Genomic DNA, 22,354 nt, shown 5'->3' with positions numbered 1-22,354 from the left:
GGGGCATAAAAATCTTAAATATCATGGTTAAAAAATTTTACAATTAAACATATTTATCTAAATCTCTATAATTGATAAAAGGGTAATTATTAATATAGAAAAATAAAAATTGAAGATACAAAAAATCATTTTGCTGTGATTTTTTAAATAATCAATCACTAAAATAATTGTTTATCTAATAATCTAAGCTTGCATCTTAATACTAATTATACACTGAAATTATGTAATGTTGGGTCGTTAAAGTGTTTCTAGTTTTCTCCTCAGTGCTGTGCTTTTAGAAATTCTAAAACGCTCGGTAGCAAGAAAAAGGCTCACTCAATTAGAAACAAATCTATTAGGGGCCTTGTCTTATACTTAAACTTTAATTTAGGCAGCCTATGTCAATTCAAATCAGCACCTGTTAACACATCATAACAGAGACTTAAATAATACATATATCTGTTACATCACACATCCTTACACAACGCTCTTCTGGCCGACACCAACAACATGGCTTTATTTAATCAGGTGGTCATTACATGCAGGGCGACTGGCTCTGTGGTTACAGTTCAGGCAACAAGCCCCAGTCGGCTCACTTTGGCTGATAGGAAAGTATGTAGCACAAACACCAAAGGCTTTGGGCAGGACTCCAAATCTAACTCCTGGAATAATGTAAAACTATGTAATGCAAAATATGTAATTGTAATTTATGTAATTGTTATTAAATTACAGAGGCATTTTCTTTTAATGCTAATGCAAAATTTGCGCTTGAATGCAGAAAAATAGCATATGTAACATGTAATGAAACTTTCATTAGAAAACTAGTTATTGAAAATAAATATGTTCTGTTACATTATTGTAGTAATAATATGCAAACATCTGCATACTTTCTAATAAATTTTGACAAAAAGGCGCAAATTTTATAGTATCATTTTTCAAAATGTTCATAATATGTTACACTCTGACAACATCATGAAGCGTGACATAATGAAATACAAAATTACTGAAATAGTAGAAAACTTCTTGCTCTTCTCCTACATGAAGGACAGATACATATAATTCACTCTTGAAAACTAAGTTTTACATTTTCACTCGCAGCTGTCTGAATTTCAACACATAAATTTATATCAAATATCACCAGTTTGTCCACCCTTATGGGAGCAAGTTTGGACCTGACCAATAAGAAACTGTTTGGGGAATTGGGGAATTAAGCAAATTTTGAAAACATGAGATGATACAAAACCTAAAGTGTGAACTATATACAACAACTAGAGCAAAACAGGAACTTTTAACATTAAGGAACTAGTCAATCTAAGGACAAGTATAAAGAAGAGGGGAAAAAATTGATACTTTTTTACTGTGTTTAAACAAATATAATCTTTCAGATATGAAACACAGCTTCTCCTACCTGTTCCCCATCCTCTCCAAAATCTAACCACAGTAGTCGGTGTCCATCATCACCCGACATACGTAACTTCTCAAACGGGAAGTACCACAGCAGCTTTGGTTTGTCACCTTCTGTAGCTGGTTTCAAGGCATGTAGAGCAAATCCGTTTTCAAAGTGTAATGTTAGCTTTCCTTTATGATTTTGCCAACTAGCAGCTATAAAACAGACAGGATTATGCATTATATGCAAGAAAAAATTGCTAACTAAACATTTTAAAGGTGATATTTTCAAATTCAATAATTTAATTTGATGTTATGCCAAAGACGTTTTAATTTACTCATCAAATCCATACAAAAGTGTGTAATGGACTGATATACCTTTAAATTTAGAATTGTCCATTGTAGGATTTCATTTTTTTTCTCAAAATTTTTTAATTTAGCAGTCACCAGTATAATTATAGAGACTTATAAAATGTGCAGGCTCATCTATGCTGGTGCTATAAGCAAGTTCATATTGCCATCAGAATTTAGAGAGTAAAAGTTTGACATTTCTATCACAAGAATCAATTTAAGTCTCCTTATCACTTTTTCTCAGATAAAACTACCTAATACTGTTAGTATTGATAACTTTGCCAATTTTTCTCACTAAGACTACAAGACTGTTTTCATTATTAAATGAACACCCCTCATACAAAGCCAGTTTTTCAAGTGATATACTTTGTTCATATCCATATTTTATGGCTTGATCATAAATTATACTTACGGCATGTAACCTCCTTTACAAGTGCAGCAGCCCCATGGGATCCTTGTACAAGTGCGCGAGACCAATGAGCAAGATCCCGCTGTGTTTCCACGCGAAATATGTGCATCTCCACGCCATTTCTGGTTCCCGACCTCGTTCCAAATGACAGGACATCGGCACCAGCTGCAGACGTGGTCTGATGACCAGAATGTACCAACCTATATAAAAATACCCTTTCAATGAATCAATGATAAACAAAACAACAAAATGTATGTACTAGTTTCAATACTTCTTTTTGAGTTGAATTAATGGAATTTCTTTTTAACATTCTATTTGTTTAAACTTTAACCATTTCCACACAGAATTAGAGTAAATATGGAGATCTTTTATCAAACTGCACTGCAGAACTTTGTGTTCCTTATGTACTTTCAACACTAAGCTTAATGCTAACTACTTGTAATTTACATATAGGCAAATAAAAAACCTGGTTCAATTCTACAAAGGTTAAAGTAGATACCGTGTAGCAAGTAAAGGATGACTTTGAAATGGTGTTGCCCACTCTTCTTTACTCCATGGCACTGTATCATACATCAACATGTCTTTGTCTGTTAATGCAATAAATACTGGCTTCCAATTAGGAGTGCCTTGGTCATTCAATAGCTGAAATTAAAGATAAATGACAATATATTTTATAAATATTATCAGGTCATGTGATTTCCTTCAGATACAAAAAAGGAAATAAATTATATTCAATTTAATAAGACAGTAAATAAAATAGCATCAAAATAGAAAGATAAATTAATGTTGGGTTTTATGTTGCACCAACACTGTAAAGGTCATGTGGCAACTTTCCAGCTTTACTGGTGGAGTAAGACCTCAGGTACACCTCCGTGCATTATTTCAATCACAAACAGAAAGATAAAGACCTCAGGTACCCCTCCGTGCATTATTTCAATCACAAACAGAAACATAAAGACCTCAGGTACCCCTCCGTGCATTATTTCAATCACAAACAGAAACATTAGTAGAACAACTGAAATTCCATAAGCTAGCTAGTTAAGTACATGTATTAAACCAAAGCCCAAACAAAGTAGTGTAGGTTAAAACACCACTTTTCTCCTAAAAAGCCTGGCTTAACTACGAAAACAAATTATTTTGTAAAAGTCATACATAAATGCAGTGATTCTATAGGTGTTTTTAATGACTTTGGAATTTGAAAATATTTAGTCATGATTGTATAAGAGAAGAACAATATTCACCTGTTCTGAAAGCCAGCCCATATGTGTAATCTCACGTTGGTTCGGGGCAGAAATCATTGTGGTATTAGCATCTTGTATTGCCTGAGTGGTTAACATTGTCACATTTGCATGTAGAGCATTAAACCATTCATTACATGTTGCAACATCGGGAAAGCGTAAAATACACGAGCTTTTCCCATCAGGGGAGTGAAGCTCTAATGTTCTTTTTTCCGTGTCACAAATACTTAAATTACGACAAAGGTAACACAGTTTTAAAGGTATTGTTTTGCTTTCTGACCAGCTACTTTTTACACCGTCCTGTGAGGTTTCATGAGTGCCCCAGCCTAATTCATTCAAAGCTGAATTCTTTCGAAAGTATGGTGTTACTTCACGTAGATAGCGCACTAAAATAAACAAAAGTAACTGATGGGTTTCATGAACAAAACATAAAAATTAATCCAGTCTCTTCAAACATCTTGGTAGTAACTACACAAACGATTGCAGCAGTGTATACTAATGGTAAGTATTACTTACCATCATAAGTTTATGAAAGTAAGCAATTTCCTTGTTTTACTTCTTTAAATACCTGTTTAAACATTTTTAGTTCTTCAAACAAGATTGCATTTGAGAAAAATGCTATGCCACCGCATGGTTCAAATTTCATAGCTGTACATCAAAGGACAAGAAAGTAGGTCACATCATCAAAATCTAGGTCAAAGTTCAATTTTACAACTAAAACTGTGCACATGGTCAAAATGTCATTGCTGTACATCAAAGGACAAGAAAGTAGGTCACTGTCTCCTTGGACAAGGCATAATTTTGACCCAAGGGTTTAATAACAATCTTGATACAGGTCCACCAAACAACATTTCAAGTAAAATATCTAAGCTATAGCTTTCTCCCATTCAGAAAACATTTGTTTTATTTTCTGTTTTTAATACGTGTACATAATGAGAATCACTGCCCCCAGGGCAGGGCCAATTTTTGACATTTGAACAACTTTGGTAGCAAAGCTCTATGCCTTGAACCTTCAGACAAAAATATACTTTTTTTTTCACTATATGTACATAATGAAAATCAATGACCCCCGGGGCGGAACCAATTTTGACCCCAAGGCTATAATTTGAACAATCTTGCTAGAGGTTCACTACACAATGTTTCATGCAAAATATCTTAACTCTATCCTTTGTAAATTTAGAGAAGATGATTTTTTAAGTTTTAACTATATACATATAAGATAAACCTATGGCTCCGAGGGGCGGGGCTAATTTTGACACAAGAGGCAAAATTTGAACAACTTTGGTAGAGTACCTTTAGATGATATTATTTAACAAATATTAAAGCTCTTAACAAATATTAAAGCTCTAAGCCTTGTACCTTCAGACAATAAGATTTTTTTATTTTTTACTATATGTATATATTGAAATCAATGACCCCCAGGGCGGGGGCAATTTTGACCCCAGGGCTATAATTTGAACAATCTTGCTAGAGGTTTACAACACAATGTTTCATGCAAAATATCTAACCTCTAGCATTTGTCAATTGCTAGAAGATTTTTTTTAAAGTTTTTACTATAAACATATAAGGAAAACCAATGACCCCTGGGGCGGGGCCGATTTTGACCCCAGGGCTTTAATTTGAACAATCTGGGTAGAGGTCTACCAGACAATGCCTTATGCAAAATATCTAAGCTCTAGGCCTTTTGGGTCTTTACAAGAAGGTGTTTTAAGGTTTTACTATATGTACATATAGCGAAAATCAATGACCCCGGGGCGGGGTTGATTTTGACCCAAGGACTATAATTTGAACAATCTTGGTAAGGGTCTACCAGATGATGCCTTATGCAAAATATCTTAGCTCTAGGCCTTTCGGGTTTTTACAAGAAGGTATTTAAAGTTTTTACTATATGTACATAGTGAAAATCAATGACCCCCGGGGCGGGGCCAATTTTGACCCCAGGGCTATAATTTGAACAATCTTGTTAGAGGTCTACCAGACAATGCCTTATGCAAAATATCTAAGCTCTAGGCCTTTTGGGTCTTTACAAGAAGATTTTTTAAATTTATTCTTATAATTCCTTTTGGTTGCCATGGCAACCAGATTTCTGCATGGAATGAAATTCTTTGAACAACTTTGGAAGCCCTTCACCCAAGGAACAATCCTGCCAAGTTTGGTTAAAATTGGACTAGTAGTTTTTCACAAGAAGATTTTTTAAGTTCACTATATAATCTATATAACACACACACACACACACACACACAAACAGGTGAATAGCTATATGCCACCGCATCGCAGATTGCGGTGGCATAAAAAATATAAAAAAGTATAGCTGGGGCAAATAAAAAATAGTTCTGATAAATGTCTTGAATAGAAGGAAAATTTTTTGGCTTTGGCGTGGCAAAAGTCAATGTTGCTTCCATTCTCTGGTGAAGGTAGATCAGGATTACAAAATGAAACAAGAGCCGGTTGAACCGGGTGATGCTCCCCGAATAGGTTTTGGACACAGGAAGGTATACCTCTTGTAGTGTCAGAGTTATGTCACAGACAAAGTTCAAAGTGTAAAAATAACCCAAATGTTGTGCACGACACATTGTCTCAATATGGTGATCATTTTTGTGAAATAGTTGTAAAATCCAACTTCAAATAACGAAGTTATGGGCCGGACATGATTTTGCTGCAAGGTCATGCTGTGACCTTGACCTTCATAGTAGCGAGCCAAATGTTGCGCGCGACACGTTGTCTCAATATGGTGATCATCTCTGTGAAATAGTTGTTAAATCCAACTTTAAGTAACAAAGTTATGGGCCGGACACCATTTTGCTGCAAGATTATGCTGTGACCTTGACCTTCAAGGTAGCACCCAAATGTTGTGCGTGACACGTCATTTCAATATGGTGATCATTTCTGTGAAATAGTTTTAAAAGCTGACTTCAAATAACGAAGTTATGGGCCGGACACGATTTTGCTGCAAGGTCATGCTGTGACCTTGACCTTCAAGGAAGCCACCCAAATTTGCGCGCGACATGTCGTCTTAATATGGTGATCATTTCTGTGAAATATTTTTAAAATCCGACTTCAAATAACGAAGTTATGGACCGGACACGATTTTGCTGCAAGGTCATGATGTGACCTTGACCTTCAAGGAAGCAAGCCAAACGTTGCGCGCGACATGTCGTCTCAATATGGTGATCATTTCTGTGAAAAAGTTTTAAAATCCGACTTCAAATAACAAAGTTATAGGCCAGACACAATTTTGCTGCAAGGTCATGCTGTGACCTTGACCTTCAAGGTGCGACCCAAATGTTGTGCATGACAGGTTATCTCAATATGATGATCATTTCTGGAAATATTTTTAAAATCCGACTTCAAATAACAAAGTTATGGGCCGGACATGATTTTGCTGCAAGGTCATGCTGTGACCTTGACCTTCAAGTATGCGACCCAAATTTGCGCGTGACACGTCATCTTAATATGGTGATCTTTTCTGTGAAATATTTTTAAAATCCGACTTCAAATAACGAAGTTATGGACCGGACACGATTTTGCTGCAAGGTCATGCTGTGACCTTGACCTTCAAGGTAGCGAGCCAAACGTTGCGCGCGACACGTCGTCTCAATATGGTGATCATTTCTGTGAAAAAATTTTAAAATCTGACTTCAAATAACAAAGTTATAGGCCGGTCACGATTTTGCTGCAAGGTCATGCTGTGACCTTGACCTTCAAGGTAGCGACCCAAATGTTGCGCGTGACACGTCGTCTTAATATGGTGATCATTTCTGTGAAATAGTTTTAAAATCCGACTTCAAATAACAAAGTTATGGGCCGGACACGAATTCAGGACGTACGTACGTACGGACTGAAGGACTGACGGACGGACGGACAACCCGACGACTATATGCTCCCCCGAAATTTTTCGGGGAGCATAACAAGAGCTGTCACCCAAGTGACGAATGCCCCCCAAAAGGTTTCTTAAGCATGCCGGTATTATGAAAAGAAAAGAGAATGAAAGTAACTAATTGCGGAATATTGTTCTTTGTATTATTGTACCTGTAATCTCTAATTGTGATACCATGAACCTTCAAAATATAAGTGTGACCTTGACCTTTGAAGAAGGGACGTGGTGCCTGGACGCGACAAAATGTTGTTATGAGATAGACATTTGTGCCAAGTTATTTCAAAATCCCTCAATGTATGACAAAGTTACAGTCCGGAAACAAATGAAGTGGGACAGACAGACAGACGGTGCGATTATATTATGCCTCCTTTTGGGGGCATAAAAACTAGTCCATATTATTAGACTTTTTAAAGAGACATCGAGATATTTTTTGAACAGGCAATGTTTTTTTCCAAGCCCAACCCAGACTGCATTTTTCAACACAGACACTGCCCAATTAGAAGTTGATGTAACACAATGAATGGAAGAACGGCCAACTTGGCCCGATAGATCCCACTTAATTTCTCTCTAAAGGGTAATCAGTTTTAAATCTTTCACCAGTGCATATGATATTTATGTAAACATTATCGTCTAAATTTCCGGTCTCTAGTCTAGACCTGCAAATATTGGAGACTGGCCAACAGCAATACTACACATATTTTCTTATCGATCTTTCTCAGTTCTAAAGCAGTCATTTCAATTGTTTCATTTTAAGTAAAAAGTCAATTTTTGTAGTCTTCATATTATTTTCTCTTTTTGGTGGGCTTGAGAGACTAAAGAGATAGTTTACAATAAAATTTGTTTAAAATAAATCACTGGTATGCATTCCGAGAGCTAAAATGAAAATTAAATTTGGGTGTTACTGTAATGCTTTGAAATTAGGATCAAACATGGGTCATGAGGCTTAACAAGAAGTTACCTTCCACTTCAACTATCTTCCCAGCATTCTTCAATGCCCTGACAGCCTCATCATGTGTGGCGTTGCAAAGATCTTCGCCATTCACTGCAAGAATTGCATCACCAACATACAACTGTCCAGTTTTATCAGCAGCCATGCCTTTAAATATCTTACTGATCAAAATGGGCATTTTATTCTCTCTTCCACCTTTAATACTTATACCAAGGCCATATGTTTCCTCTTTGATAACTTTGACAACTCGCTTTTGGCCAGGAATATTGTCAGGTACATGAGCGGCTTCTTGGGAATTTGATGGGACGTTACTGGACTGAGCTGATATATCGTTGTTTGTGGAAGATGTGGACATATTTTCAGGAGGTTCGTCAAGGGATAAAGTTAATGATTCATCATTTAACGTCACTGTCACTTTACACCATTGCTGGCGTATATAAACTTCGAAATGCCCCGTCCGACCAGATATGTTGGTCGCCATTTTGATTTCTTTTCAAGGGACGTAACTCTGCAAATATTTCCACACCACTAAATCATATATGGCACAAAACCGCTATTCTTTTTCACCCCTTAATGATATAGCCAGGTTACAAGGGTAACACAAAGATTACAGTGGGATACAGTTAATCTCCGACATATCTACACTAAATCAATACATGTATATTATAGTCGCCACTTGTTCAGAGGTACTAAAATGCAACTTATACACGTCGATAATTAAATCAATAATCTGTAACAAATAGCCACGTTTTCTTTTTTTTTGTCATGTATAGCTCACAAAATAATTACTATCATGGAAATGTTTGTAAAAAAATCTCTCATAATTATGAAAAATTATACGATAAACATTAACACCACATGTTGTTATGGCATTATTCCATGTATTTATATCTCTGTTCTAAAAAAATGTGAAACTGGATCCAATTAGATAAACTGGGACTTAGGCGAGATATCTAAAATGACGTTTTGGAAATAGGAATTTTGATTTTAATTATTTCCAATTAATATTTAACAATTACACGCCTCAGTGTGGACAAATTAGTGGCAATCCCTTCTCTATGTTCTGTTCTAGTTAAATAAGATAAAACGTGCAATTATCTCTCATACTTCCTATTGGAGGTGTACTCCTGGCACATATAGATAACCCCACCACGTCTTCCATCTTATGTTGTTTTTTCCAACAAATTTAACAAGCACATGCGTGGTCACCTATAGTAATATATAAGAGATGGACAAACTGTGCTTTTTTCGAATTTGGTAAACTTTTTTCATTTCTTAAGGTTGACCTCAAAACCTGCCTCAAAACGTTCCTTTTAATCTACCAGAAGGTAGCTAGAATTGTCATGGACAATTAAGACACTGACTTTAGAAAGTTTCTTGAAAAATGGTTTTAATATCAACAAAAAATAAAATAAAACGTAAAAATGTAAAAATAAATGATTAATACTGATTTTTCAGCTAATTGAAATCCAAAGGGATGACAAACTTCTGTCATGGGGTAAAACATTAAGTTCTTGATTTCCATTTCCATAAATAATTTTTGTAGTATATCTTAAAATCTGTTAACCCAACTTTGTTAAGTGTGGCAAAATGTAAAATACATGAAGATTTGTGGGAGTTATTGATGTACGTCAATGTTCATGACAGCCCGGGAAATAGGTATAAAACACTCAAAAAGATTTGGGAAAATATTTGGAAAAACTTTACAACACTTTAAAACATTAATTTTATTAAAGTTTAAAATTCAGATGTTGTGTAAATTTTGTATAGATTAGAAAATGTCACTGACTATGAAAGTTCTAATTATCTCTTTTGCTTAAATTTATTCCTATGTTAAAAATCTAAATGTTTGACATTCTTTGTCAATGACTGTATTTGTTATTTCCCACACCAAGATTTGTAATCGTCCATAACAGAAAATGATCGCACTCATGCACGATAGATTTTGTTTTAAGTTTTAATCACTAATGTCTTCACATATAAATTATGTTACATTGTGTATTTATTTAAAATATTGTGAAAAAATACTTTTAAACTTGATTGTATTTCAAACTTAAATCCGCTTTAATGCCTAGTTCTTTCAGAGCTCTGATATTATATTTCGTGAAATTATAGTATAATTGTACATTTTGAAACATACATGAACGTGTATTTGCAGGCGGAATTCTGAAGGGAAGTATATAGAAGTTTTGAATTGCACCTTCTTATTTTATAAAACTAAATTTCTAAAGTGCTCTCTCCAAGTACTTTTGTATTTTCACTGTACATTGATATTATATCTACATGTGCATCCCAATGACATTATTTCGTGTTATGTTATGTAATCCGTATGTATATGTTTTGTATATTGACATGTGTACTGTTCGTTGTCTTGTATTATGTTAATATCATGCCAACACGAGCTTATAATATAAGCCTTAAATACTTGATTGAAATAAAATATATTTTCTATCAATTAATCCTAGTCATAGGTCACTGTTGGGATTATCAATGTAAATGTAGATGCGTCGATAAACTTTTAGATAAGTTTTATAGATAGACAATATGAATGAAAGACAATATGAACGAAGTAGGATTTTATATAGTCTGTTGTATGTCTGAACTATTATCAAGACATGAACATATTTCAGAACAGAAATTATACAAGTATAAATGTGTCAATTCAAACGTTGCCGGCATGTTAGACAAAGAACATATTATGTACATGTTCTAGTAAATAAAAATGAAGTTATCAGTATCATACTAACAGAAATAAATTCGGACAATGCGGAAAAATTAAGTAAAAAGATACTGAAAATGAAGTACTAGTAAATAGTATACATCGTCACCTTAGTGCAGTAACTGGCGAACACCTAGCTTCTGTGATTTTATAGGAGTTAACCCGTTACTGCAACAAGGTGACGAAATGTATTTTCATGGAGCTAAATATATCTGTGGGATTTTGCAAACAATCTGTAGATATTTTTTGAATCACAAAAACTGAGAAATGATAGATGACACTGACTTGCATCAGTATTTTTTTTTGCAGAATATAGTTTGAATTTTACAGACAAATTGAATTAGCATGAATAATAAACTTATTACAGTTAATTAAAGCTGTAAACTAACAAAGTAGAGAAAAGGAGAAAATCAGTTATTACAGAGCCTTACATACGTAGATTACAGATTTAGATAATTATAGTTCTGTGGTTATTTGCAGCAGTTATAATAATTATGTCACTGCATGATAGGAAACTCACAGAAATAATTTAAATAATAATGATAATGATAATATTTAATAATATTAAATATTTTAGAAACCGCACCAAAAAAACAACATAATTTGTTATTGTTTTTTTTTTCCTGAAAATTCCATACAACATGGACATTTCTGCCTTTACGTAATAGACCATGTCTGCAGAGCAACTGGCATCTTCGATGGATGAGATGACATCGATTTTGTGTAATGCACGTTATTATCTCAGTTCAAACATTTTTATATGATAATTATCATTTATTTTCTATTTTCAATATAAGAAGAGAAATTAATGCAATTGCTGTTCTTATACAATTTTAAATTACAGTATCTTTTCAGTCCGGATGCGCATCAAAATATTGCGGGAAACGTAAACCGATATGATGGCAGCAAACGAGCGAAAATTTTCGACGTTATATGAAAAATGTAATGATTTTCATTTCATTGTGAAGATATTTAACAAATAAGATATCCTGTCTTGAGTTATTTTTGTCGTAACATCAATTATGACGTGATTTTACTTTTTTTACTGATTTGCATAATTTCGGATATGTGAATTTTCGGATGTAAACACTTATGCTAATCACTACGAGCAGTGATTTCTTTTCAACCTGTGGCTTTCTGAAGGGGAAAATATAGGGCGATAAATCAGAAAAGGGGGAAACCTGAAATTTAATTCCAACAACTGAAAATGGTCATGCTTGCGTAAAGTTTTTGCACGCACCTCAAAAACTACTAAAGCCAGTAAAGGGTGTGGGTTGAAACTTCACACATTTATTCCAACTCTAGTTTAACAAGTGAAGTTAAAAAGATCATAGCTCTGTCCGACTATGCATATGTCAGAATTTTAAGTCAACTCTCTATACATTGTAGCATCAGGCTCAATCTATACAATGAAATGGCAAAAAAAACAAAACAAAAAAAACAAATTGATGTATCTACATTGTACGTCAGCGCAATCACACTTGATTATAACGCGACGGGTGGTGCTAGGTCAAGAAAAAGAAATATGCATGAAATGATAGAAAGTTAGAAGAGGTTTGATAGGTCAAAAGAAAGAGATATAGACAAAAAGTCTGGCCAGCTACATTTCGCCTCTTCAACCCAAACCTCTCCGGTTACGGTGGCCGCGGCCAGCACAGCCTTGGATATCACTAGTGGGTACTTGTAGCTGGGCCCCTAATGGCGGATTAGAATGTGAGGGGTGATAACCCCTGCTTGAAGGATACTGGATACCAAGTCAGGGGCCTCTGCAATGGGGCAGGTAGGCTGTTCCAGGTTGTGGCTGTACGAGGGAAGAAGGAGTTCTTGTAGTACGATGTAGATGTGGATGGTAGATGGAACTTCTTGGAGTGGTCACTTCTAGTGCGGCTCGGGGCAGGGATGAGGTAATTGCTGACTGGTATGCCCACAAGGTCATTAGTGATCTTGAACATCATGGTCAGGGGGCGTCCGTGGCCGAGTGGTTAAGGTCGTTGACTTCAAACCAGTTGCCCCTCACCGCTGTGGGTTCGAATCCCGACAGGGACTTTGGATTCTTTCATGTGAGGAAGCTATCCAGCAAGCTTACGGAACGTCGGTGGTTCTACTCAGGTGCCCGTTCGTGCCTGAAATAATGCACGGAAGGGCACCTGAGGTCTTCCTCCACCAGTAAAGCTGGAACGTCTTGATATGACCTATACTGTGTCGATGTGACGTAAAACCCAAAACAAACATCATGGTCAGCTGGGCTTTGGTCTGTCGTGACTAATGTCTCCCACCCCAAGTGTTGGATCATGAAGGATAAGCTGCTGGTGTTGTGGTAACGGTCCGTCAAATATCTTGCAGCTCTCCTCTGGACCATCTTGAGCTTGCGTGTAAGGTTCTTGGTATAAGGGTTCCAGACAGTGGAGCAGTATTAAAGGCCTGGTCGCACGAGTGACATGTAGGCTGTGCTCTTGACCTGTTCGTTGCTGATGCGCAGGTTGTGTCGAAGGAAGGCGAGTATGCTGTTGCCCTTCTTCACAATCTTGTCAACGTGTTGGTTCCAGGAGAGGTTTCCAGACATATGGACTCCAAGGTACTTGGTTGTCGAGTCTATCTCGAGTGTGTGGCCCTTCAAGTAGTACGGGTATATAATCGGGTTCCTCTTCCTGTGGACCCTGATTATGCTGCACTTCTCTGGGTGAAAACTCATGCCCCAGCGTTTCTCCAACAATGCCAGCTTCTTCAGGTCATCCTGTAAAATGTGGCAGTCCTCTTCAGTGGCGATTTCCCGGTATAACACACAGTCGTCATGTTAAATGTACTTTTAGGAGAGTGAAATGGCAGAGATCTGCCGAGGATGGGATTTTGCACGCTAAAAAAATAATGGCTTAGGAAAATCATCAGCCAAGGGCACATCTAAAATCTGTGCCAGGCTTATATGTACGAAAACAAAACTGTCCATTGGGTTAATAATTAGCCATTCTGTCAAAACTGATAGATTAATCATTATGCAAATTAGATTTTTGAGCAGCCAATGAAAATTAACATTAGTTAGAAATTTACCGTCAAGCCAATTTTCTTTTAATTATTGGTTATCTTCTGTGTTAAGTCAGGGCTTTTTTTCTTTCTATAGCAGGGGCCGTTATAGGGCTGCTTCCCCAAGGAAATCATGCATTTTGTCCCTAATTTGACCTAAAACAGTTTTGTTTGCTCTCATTTTATTTAAAGCTTATACAGTTATAGTTGTTATTTTTTACAGTAAACAGTCAGTTTCCACACATCAACTTGAGTACTGATGATGCAGAGAAGTATCCAGATTTCTGTACATTGCTGACAAAACTATCGTCATTTATTCAAACAGATGATGTATCTATTCAAACAAATAAAGATCTTAAACAGGTATTATTTGATTTTAATTAGAATTGTTTGAAATATCTCCGGTAAGACCAAGTTGTGATAATCATTCAATTCAAATCATTAGGCTCTCTCTGCTGTAGGTTAAAATTCTGCTCTTTATTTGAGGACTGTCATTGACAATGTGTTTTGTTTTTATCACAGAGTTTTTGGGGCCGAAAAAGAGCCCTATTCACAAAGCTAGAAATTATCATTTTTTTACATTACATGGTTAATAAAAATTATCAAATTGTACTTTAATAGTAATAACATTGTCAGTGACTTGAAAACCCATATATTAACTTAAGTTAAATGTTATTATGATAGGGGTGTCATCGATTCAATCGATATCGGTGTATCAACGATCTTTGTTGTCCGATTCGATATCGATTCCATTTTTTAAATATCGGATATCGAATGCACATATATTTCTAGCTAAAGAGACTTCAGCGAACAGGTTTTATAGAACTGACAGACCTGTTTATACTGTCGCAAAACGTCAAAATAAAAGCGACATGTAAAGTTATGGATGCCAGAAACATTTTTATCTAAAATGAAAACGGAAATCAATGCCAAAGTTACCTCCCAGTGTCTCTAACGAATGCTGCCTAATTTCGTTGTAATCTCGCATGTCTGCTAAGTGGATGTCAAGACCACTCAATTCAGATTTTAAAAAAGGGAAAATGCAAAGAAAAATTTGTCAGTGTTTCTTTGTAAAAATTATGATTACAAAATGTTAAACTTTAATAATTATTCAGGTTCTAAACACTATAATTTGCCAATTAAACACGGCTTAATTGGAACGGCAAGGACAGGATTAAGCAAGTTCAGTAACTACGTAATAGCAACAACAACAACAACAACAACAACAAAAGTAAAATTGAAACGGCTTTAAACTTTCTAGTTACTTGTCATTAGCTATATGATAAAAAAGAAACAAATTGTTCAGTTTTCATAGTTTATCTTTTTTGCATTTGTCTAAATGGGACAAATTTCATCCGATTTCCATCACTACTAAATATAACTTCTTTGTCAGTGACCTTAGGAAACATTTAAAAAGACTTGAAAGCTAAAATTTAGCATGACAGTCGATATATCGCTGTATCGCCGATAATTCATTACCGATATATCGATACAAAAATCCTTATCGATGACACCTCTATATTATGAAAGATACTACTATTATTTGTAAGATAGTGCCACTTAAATAGCCAAAAGTCAGTGTTTTAAATTCATTACATTAAACTTCAACAAAAAAATACATGCATTGTAACATATTTCTGTATTTAATGAAGGCTGAAGAAGTGTTACGACATGAGAAACACTCTTGGTTATTAAACCATATTCTGTATCTGGAGGTCCAGGAACTGCTGCTTGATTATGAGTTGAAGAGTCAAGATGTTTCCCTCTCGTCTAGAGATCAACAAGTAAGCACTAGCTTTATACAGAATATCATCTGTTTAGGGTTACATATCCTGTAATGCATGGTTGAGTGTGTATGACCTTTTCCATGCACTGTCATTGATAATCAAATTGCAAGTGCCTGATTATTTGTTTTCAAGAAAAAAAAGATATATAAACATTAAGTGACATTTTGCCTTTCTTCAATATAATTTGGATTAGAATTTTTAGATAAAATACATTACATGGTATTGTACAGGTGAGTACTAGAGAACATGTTTGAATGCATTTAAACAGTTTGAGAAATCATATTATGCTCAATTTTAGGCTTGTCTTTTATGTTTTCATGTAACAAGCTGTGTATTATTTCATACATTTTCCAGTACAACATCAGTGTTTGAAATTAGCAGTAGTCCGCTAGCCTGTGACTACCAATTTTCTGCCTGGGCTAACAATATTTCGCAGTAACAAGCCCGACAGGGCTACTGTATTTTACAAAGGCAATGTAAACAACTGTTTTGAACGAATGAATCATAATAGTGAAATGTCTTGTGGGCTAGTGAATATTCCAATGTGGTAGCCCGAACAGCCTATTTGATTCAAATCTGAATTTCGTACACTGCAACATACATTTATAGATATTCACTTACATAAATATTTCAGTTTCATAAGATACTACAGCAGTGCCTGACACAGGCTGAGATCGGGGACTACCTAGACTTTAGCCCAGACCCTTGCTCTAAGGCCACCACACTGGGACTCACGAAACAGGAACTGTATGACCAGAATCCATACAAAAAGGTAAAAAATAAATGTATAAATGTAACTTACATTGATTTTATGCACAAAGCAAGTAAAAAGTAGGTAAAGTAGGTAAGTAAAGACTTTATTTACTTATTTACACATTTGGTACCAATCTCAACAACATAATTTACAAAATATACACTATTTACATTATGGTTATACAGTGACATTAAAAAAAAATAATATGTTTTTTTAAATGATTATCCAGAGGTGTCAAGTTGGATTCCTTACTTTATAACTTGAAATAATCAAAAGATTTAAAATTAGTCATTTAAAGACTGATATTTACAGGTTTAAGGATAAAGGAATGACCTTCAATGAATGTAGATGAATTGTTTGACTATTGAGTTACTTTGGTGCAAGTATTTTAGTTGTTAAAATGTGTTAAAAGTAACCAGCCTTGACCACGATACTTTAACCTATGATCTATATGATTTGAATGATATTTAGGTCAGTAGGATACTATAACTTTGACCACAAGAAATAAATAACTAAGGAGAACGCTTCAGATTTGGTAGGGAGGTTTTTACAAGACCCTGTTGATTTTTTAGGTCAGTAGGTCCAAACCCCAAGGCTTAAGCTGCTACTTTTTACCGTTCATCGGAAAACCCTCCTTACCAGTAACCTGTTAACAAGACTCAAAAAAAATCTACTTAACTATATATTGCCATATTCAAGATGTTAAATAAAACAATTACACTTGATTTACAGCACTTACAGTCATTACAACAGGCACTTATACCAGAAATAGAGGAAAGATTAAGAAAAAAATGTGAAACATTAGTTGTAGCCCATGATCCACAGAATTCATCAATGGGTAAGTTTTAAAAATCTTAATAAAACATTACCTTGATAAATTTTTGTGTAAAAGACTTTCGATTCATATCAATTCAAAAGTGTTTGACATTAATTTAGGAGTTTTTAATGTTGGTTTCAAATATTTATTAGACAACAATATAGACTTGAGTCTGACTGCATACACTTGCATGCTGCATGGTTCCTAAGTAAAGTTTAAAAAAAAAATTAAATTCAGAAGGTTACTTTTCTTATATGTTCAGAGATTATAAAAAATTCGAAGTAATGACTCTTTTTAAAGTCTGAAACTTTGTGCAGATTATTGTACATATATGTTATCTTATATGTTTCTTGTATGATGATAAACTTTTGCACAAATCTCAAATACAATTCCTGCTTAGTTCTACTTAGTTTGTATTATTGTATTTACATTTTTCAAGTGTAAACATAACCATGTGACATGATATATTGTATTATATATATATTTGCAAGACAATGTATTATGTACAAGTCTCAAATAAATGTCTGTTCTGTTTTGTTATCTCCAATCACAAAAAATCACTTGTAAAACTGCATAAATTTAGAATTTATATAAACACTGCTATTAGGTAGTGGAATAAAGATACTCCTGAACTTGACAAATGTTGATTTTTCTAATTGTCCCCCGCCTTTTCGAAGAAAAAAGGGGGATATAGAAATAGGCTCCGTCCGTCTGTCCGTCCGTCCGTCTGTCCGTCCGTCACACTTTCGTGTCCGGTCCATAACTTTGTCATTTATGAAAGGAATTTGAAATAACTTGGCACAAATGTTTATTATAATAAGACGATGTGTCATGCGCAACAACCAGACCCCTACCTCCAGGGTCAAGGTCACACTTGCTCATTCAAGGTCAAAATTGCCTATTTGAGGGTATATGTCGTGTCCGGTCCATAACTTTCTTATCTATGAAGGGATTTTGTAAATACTTGCCATAATTGTTAACAATAATCAGACGATGTGTCATGCGCAAAAACCAGTCACCTACCTTTAAGGTCAAGGTCACACTTGGAGGTCAAATATTAACATAGTCTGTTACAGGGTATATTTCGTGTCCGGTCCATAACTTTCTTATCTATGAAGGGTTTTTGTAAATACTTGCCATAATTGTTCACAATTATCAGACGATGTGTCATGCGGAAAAAGCAGTCACCTACCTTCAAGGTCAAGGTCACACTTGGAGGTCAAATATTAACATAGTCTGTTACAGGGTATATTCGTGTCCGGTCCATAACTTTCTTATCTATGAAGGGATTTTTGTAAATACTTGCCATAATTGTTCACAATTATCAAACGATGTGTCATGCGGAAAAAGCAGTCACCTACCTTCAAGGTCAAGGTCACACTTGAGGGTCAAATATTAACATAGTCTGTTACAGGGTATATTTCGTGTCCGTCCATAACTTTCTTATCTATGAAGGGATTTTGTAAATACTTGCCATAATTGTTAACAATAATCAGACGATGTGTCATGCGCAAAAAACCCAGTCACCTACCTTTAAGGTCAAGGTCACACTTGGAGGTCAAATATTTAACATAGTCTGTTACAGGTATATTTTCGTGTCCGGTCCATAACTTTCTTATCTATGAAGGGTTTTTGTAAATACTTGCCATAATTGTTTATAATAATCAGACGATGTGTCATGCGCAAAAACCAGTTGCCTACCTTCAACGTCAAGGTCACACTTGGAGGTCAAATATTAACATAGTCTGTTACAGGGTATATTTCGTGTCCGGTCCATAACTTTGTCATTTATCAAAGGAATTTGAGATAACTTGGCACAAATGTTTGTTATAATAAGTTGATGTGTCATGCGCAACAACCAGACCCGTACCTTCAGGGTCAAGGGCGTACTTGTTCATTCAAGGTCAACATTGTCTATTTGAGGGTATATGTCGTGTCCAGTCCATAACTTTCTTATCTATGAAGGACTTTTGTAAATACTTGCCATAATTGTTAACAATAATCAGATGATGTGTCCTGCGCAAAAACCGGTCACCTACTTCCAAGGTCAAGGTCACACTTGGAGGTCAAATACTTACATAGTCTGTTACAGGGTATATTTTGTGTCAGGTCTATAATTTTTTCATAGATCAAAGGATTGTGAAAATACTTCGCACAAATAGTCACTATAATAAGAGGATGTGTCATGCGCAACACCTGCATCCCTACCTCCAAGGTCAAGGTCACACTTAGAGGTCAAAAATTAACATAGTCTGTTATAGGGTATATTTTGTGTTGAATCTAGAACTTCTTCATAGTTCAAGGGATTTTGAAATAACTTGGCACAAATAGTCACAATAATAAGACGTTATGTCATGCACAACACCTGCTCCCCTACCTCCAAGGTCAAGTGCACACTTAGAGGTCAAAGCTTAACATGATAGATTTTTAAATTCTGTGTTTCATTTTATTTTTATGCCCCCACAGAGTGGGAGCATATAGCGTTGCACTTGTCCGTCCGAGTGTCTGTTCGTCCGTCTGTCCGTCCGTACGTCTGTCCGTACGTCCCGAAATCTTGTGAACGCAACTCCTCTTAAACCGGATGGCAGATTTTGCTTAAACTTACAGGGATGAACAACCTTAATGTGTAGATGGTAGTAAAGGAAGGAATTTTTGCTGCGACCAAATTTAACAGAATTATGGCCCTTTGTTGATTTTTTCACTATATACTATGTAGAAATTTTATGAACGCAACTCCTCTTAAACCGGATGGCAGATTTTGCTTAAACTTCCACGAATGAACAACCTTAATGTGTAGATGGTAGTAAAGGAAGGAATTTTTGCTGCGGCCAAATTTAACAGAATTATGGCCCTTTGTTGATTTTTTCACTATATACTATGTAGAAATTTTCGTGAACGCAACTCCTCTTAAACCGGATGGCAGATTTTGCTTAAACTTCCAGGGATGAACAACCTTAATGTGTAGATGGTAGTAAAGGAAGGAATTTTTGCTGCGACCAAATTTAACAGAATTATGGCCCTTTATTGATTTTTTTCACTACATACTATGTAGAAATTTTGTGAACGCAACTCCTCTTAAACCGGATGGCAGATTTTGCTTAAACTTCCAGGGATGAACAACCTTAATGTGTAGATGGTAGTAAAGGAAGGAATTTTTTGCTGCGACCAAATTTAACAGAATTATGGCCCTTTGTTGATTTTTAGTTTTTCAACTTGTGGCACATGTAGTCCAAAAAATATTTGACCTAGAGTCATAAGATTGACAGAACAGTGGCGTGTGGGGGCATCAGTGTCCTTTGGACACATTTCTAGTTTTAACAAATTTATTGTTACATTTGCAGATCTAGTATTGATCATAATTTTGGACTGAATGTCCTGAGATCCATACCTCAATCTTTTGAAATAGCACAATTTTATGCTTCATATAAAACTCCCGGGGCGGGGGACGTTGGTAACTCTGTTACAAATTCTTGTTTAATCTCGGAGTAGGGGTACAAACAATCTTCAGTAGCAATGCTTTAATTCCTATTGTGAACAGTAGTGCTTTTTTGTTGAAACTATAATGATAAAGTTTGTTTGTACCTCGTAATTAGATTGGAAAAACCCACATTTGCCAAAGTTAAAAACATTGATGTTAGGCAAACACCAGTACATAGATCTTATTTAGCATATATGTTGTTGATGTAGACTATATTAATATTGATGTATTACAGAGAGCACAAAGTTAACGTTCGCCAAATCATCACAATTACCAGCCATTGTAGAGAATGATAAACTTCATCTAGAAGAGGAAAAACGTCGACTGAAAGAGGACTTTGTGAAGAAGGATAAACAGTTTGCAGCTTATTATCAGGTTTTTCTCTTGATTTTCTTTCCTAGGTTAAGCATCTAATTCATCCTACTAGCTAACAGGAGGTCTGTGGTTCTCCTCGGAAGCCCACTTGTTCCAGACTTGATGCATAGTTTGGCTATTGGGGTCTTCCTCTGCAAGCTTGAAATAAGGATTTGTAACATTTTCAAAGAATATACACAAATGTACTATATATAGAATAGGGTATGAACTTCAAATAATCATGGAAATCCAATTTCAATATTCATGGTTTTCAGATTTATTTTGGCTGCTGCAAATGATTAGCAATTGTTCAATATAAATCTCATTAATTAACATCCAAAAAAAATTTTATCTACAAAAAATATTACACACACAAGCCATTGTTAAAAAATCCCAGGTTACAAAAATGTTGTGTACTGTACTTGCTCAATTTTAGATAATTTGTATTCTCTGTGAAGGAATGCAAAATATCACCTAATATATTATGATTTGATGAGTATAAATCATTATAATTTGTACAATAGTCAAATTTTCATGTTCAAAAGAGGTTTTAAAATTTTTTCATTCAGATACTTTTTTGGTCAACAGCTTTTACTGCTGATGTCACATAGAAAAGTTCTTTCACTTTCAACTGTCCAATATAAGATAATTTATATTAGACAATACAGTGTCCAATATGGAAAAATATTGGATGGTCAAATGGTGTAAATAAAAAAAACAGCAATTTATGTTAATAATTGATATAATAATGATGTAAAATATATATACAAGCAAATAAGGCTGTATTTTGTGAAATATTATACCGATCTAGTTGCTTTTATAACTTTATTGAAAGTTTAATGAAGTTATTAACTTAAACATTCATGATAATCTGAACTTTTATTTAGATTGTTTTTTTACTTCAGAAACTTTTTAGACTCATTAGGCTTGTTGGAAACTCTGATATCTAAATACAAGCTGGAGAAACAATGTGAGAATGATACTATAACAACAGAATGGCTGTATGCTAAATGTGATGCGATGAGTCTCAAGATAAGGTAAGATGTGTGACTTTAAATCTGCTGTATTTGTTACATGCGCTAGTCTTAATTTCCATTTCTGGAACTGTCTTATCTATTTCAAGGATATCACAAAAAATGTAATGTCAGTCAGTGTAGAGCCTTGTCAGACTACACAGATATGCTGGCTTTCCTGGTTTTATACTGGTGGCAAAGACTGAGCACTTTAGTTTCTGGGAT

General features: G+C 35.1%; 2 protein-coding genes across 2 annotated transcripts; one reads left to right on the top strand and one right to left on the bottom strand.

Moving 5' to 3' along the window:
- Positions 1-259: 259 nt before the first annotated feature.
- Positions 260-8,706, bottom strand: LOC132726071 (beta-1-syntrophin-like). Its single transcript, XM_060711337.1, has 6 exons — positions 8,199-8,706; positions 3,367-3,749; positions 2,625-2,767; positions 2,129-2,325; positions 1,388-1,581; positions 260-641 (listed from the first exon to the last, which is right to left on the bottom strand). Exons 1-6 carry the CDS (start codon positions 8,668-8,670, stop codon positions 549-551), a joined length of 1,482 nt encoding a protein of 493 aa, XP_060567320.1. The 5' UTR covers positions 8,671-8,706; the 3' UTR covers positions 260-548.
- A 2,991-nt stretch (positions 8,707-11,697) lies between these two features.
- On the top strand, positions 11,698-22,153 carry LOC132726073 (HAUS augmin-like complex subunit 4; the record flags this gene model as incomplete). The annotated part of the gene is made up of 7 exons (XM_060711339.1): positions 11,698-11,850; positions 14,150-14,289; positions 15,579-15,710; positions 16,348-16,485; positions 17,200-17,305; positions 20,998-21,163; positions 22,022-22,153. Coding segments are annotated over exons 1-7 (860 nt in total), but the record flags the coding sequence as incomplete, so codon positions are not given.
- Positions 22,154-22,354: the final 201 nt, after the last annotated feature.

Source organism: Ruditapes philippinarum, unplaced genomic scaffold, assembly GCF_026571515.1.
Source record: "Ruditapes philippinarum isolate M1 unplaced genomic scaffold, ASM2657151v2 ctg462_1_1_1_1, whole genome shotgun sequence".
In the NCBI taxonomy this organism is placed as follows: domain Eukaryota; kingdom Metazoa; phylum Mollusca; class Bivalvia; order Venerida; family Veneridae; genus Ruditapes; species Ruditapes philippinarum.
This window is presented reverse-complemented; position numbering and strand designations above follow the sequence as displayed.

Bases quoted from the DNA above. Each gene is read 5' to 3' on its own strand.
- LOC132726071 (XM_060711337.1), bottom strand. From the start codon at position 8,670: ATGGCGACCAACATATCTGGTCGGACGGGGCATTTCGAAGTTTATATA. The intron at 2,768-3,366 runs GTGAATATTGTT...CTTTAATTTCAG, and splicing joins TGGGCTGGCTTTCAGAACAG to CTATTGAATGACCAAGGCAC. The intron at 1,582-2,128 runs GTAAGTATAATT...TCTGTTTTATAG, and splicing joins TGTAAAGGAGGTTACATGCC to CTGCTAGTTGGCAAAATCAT.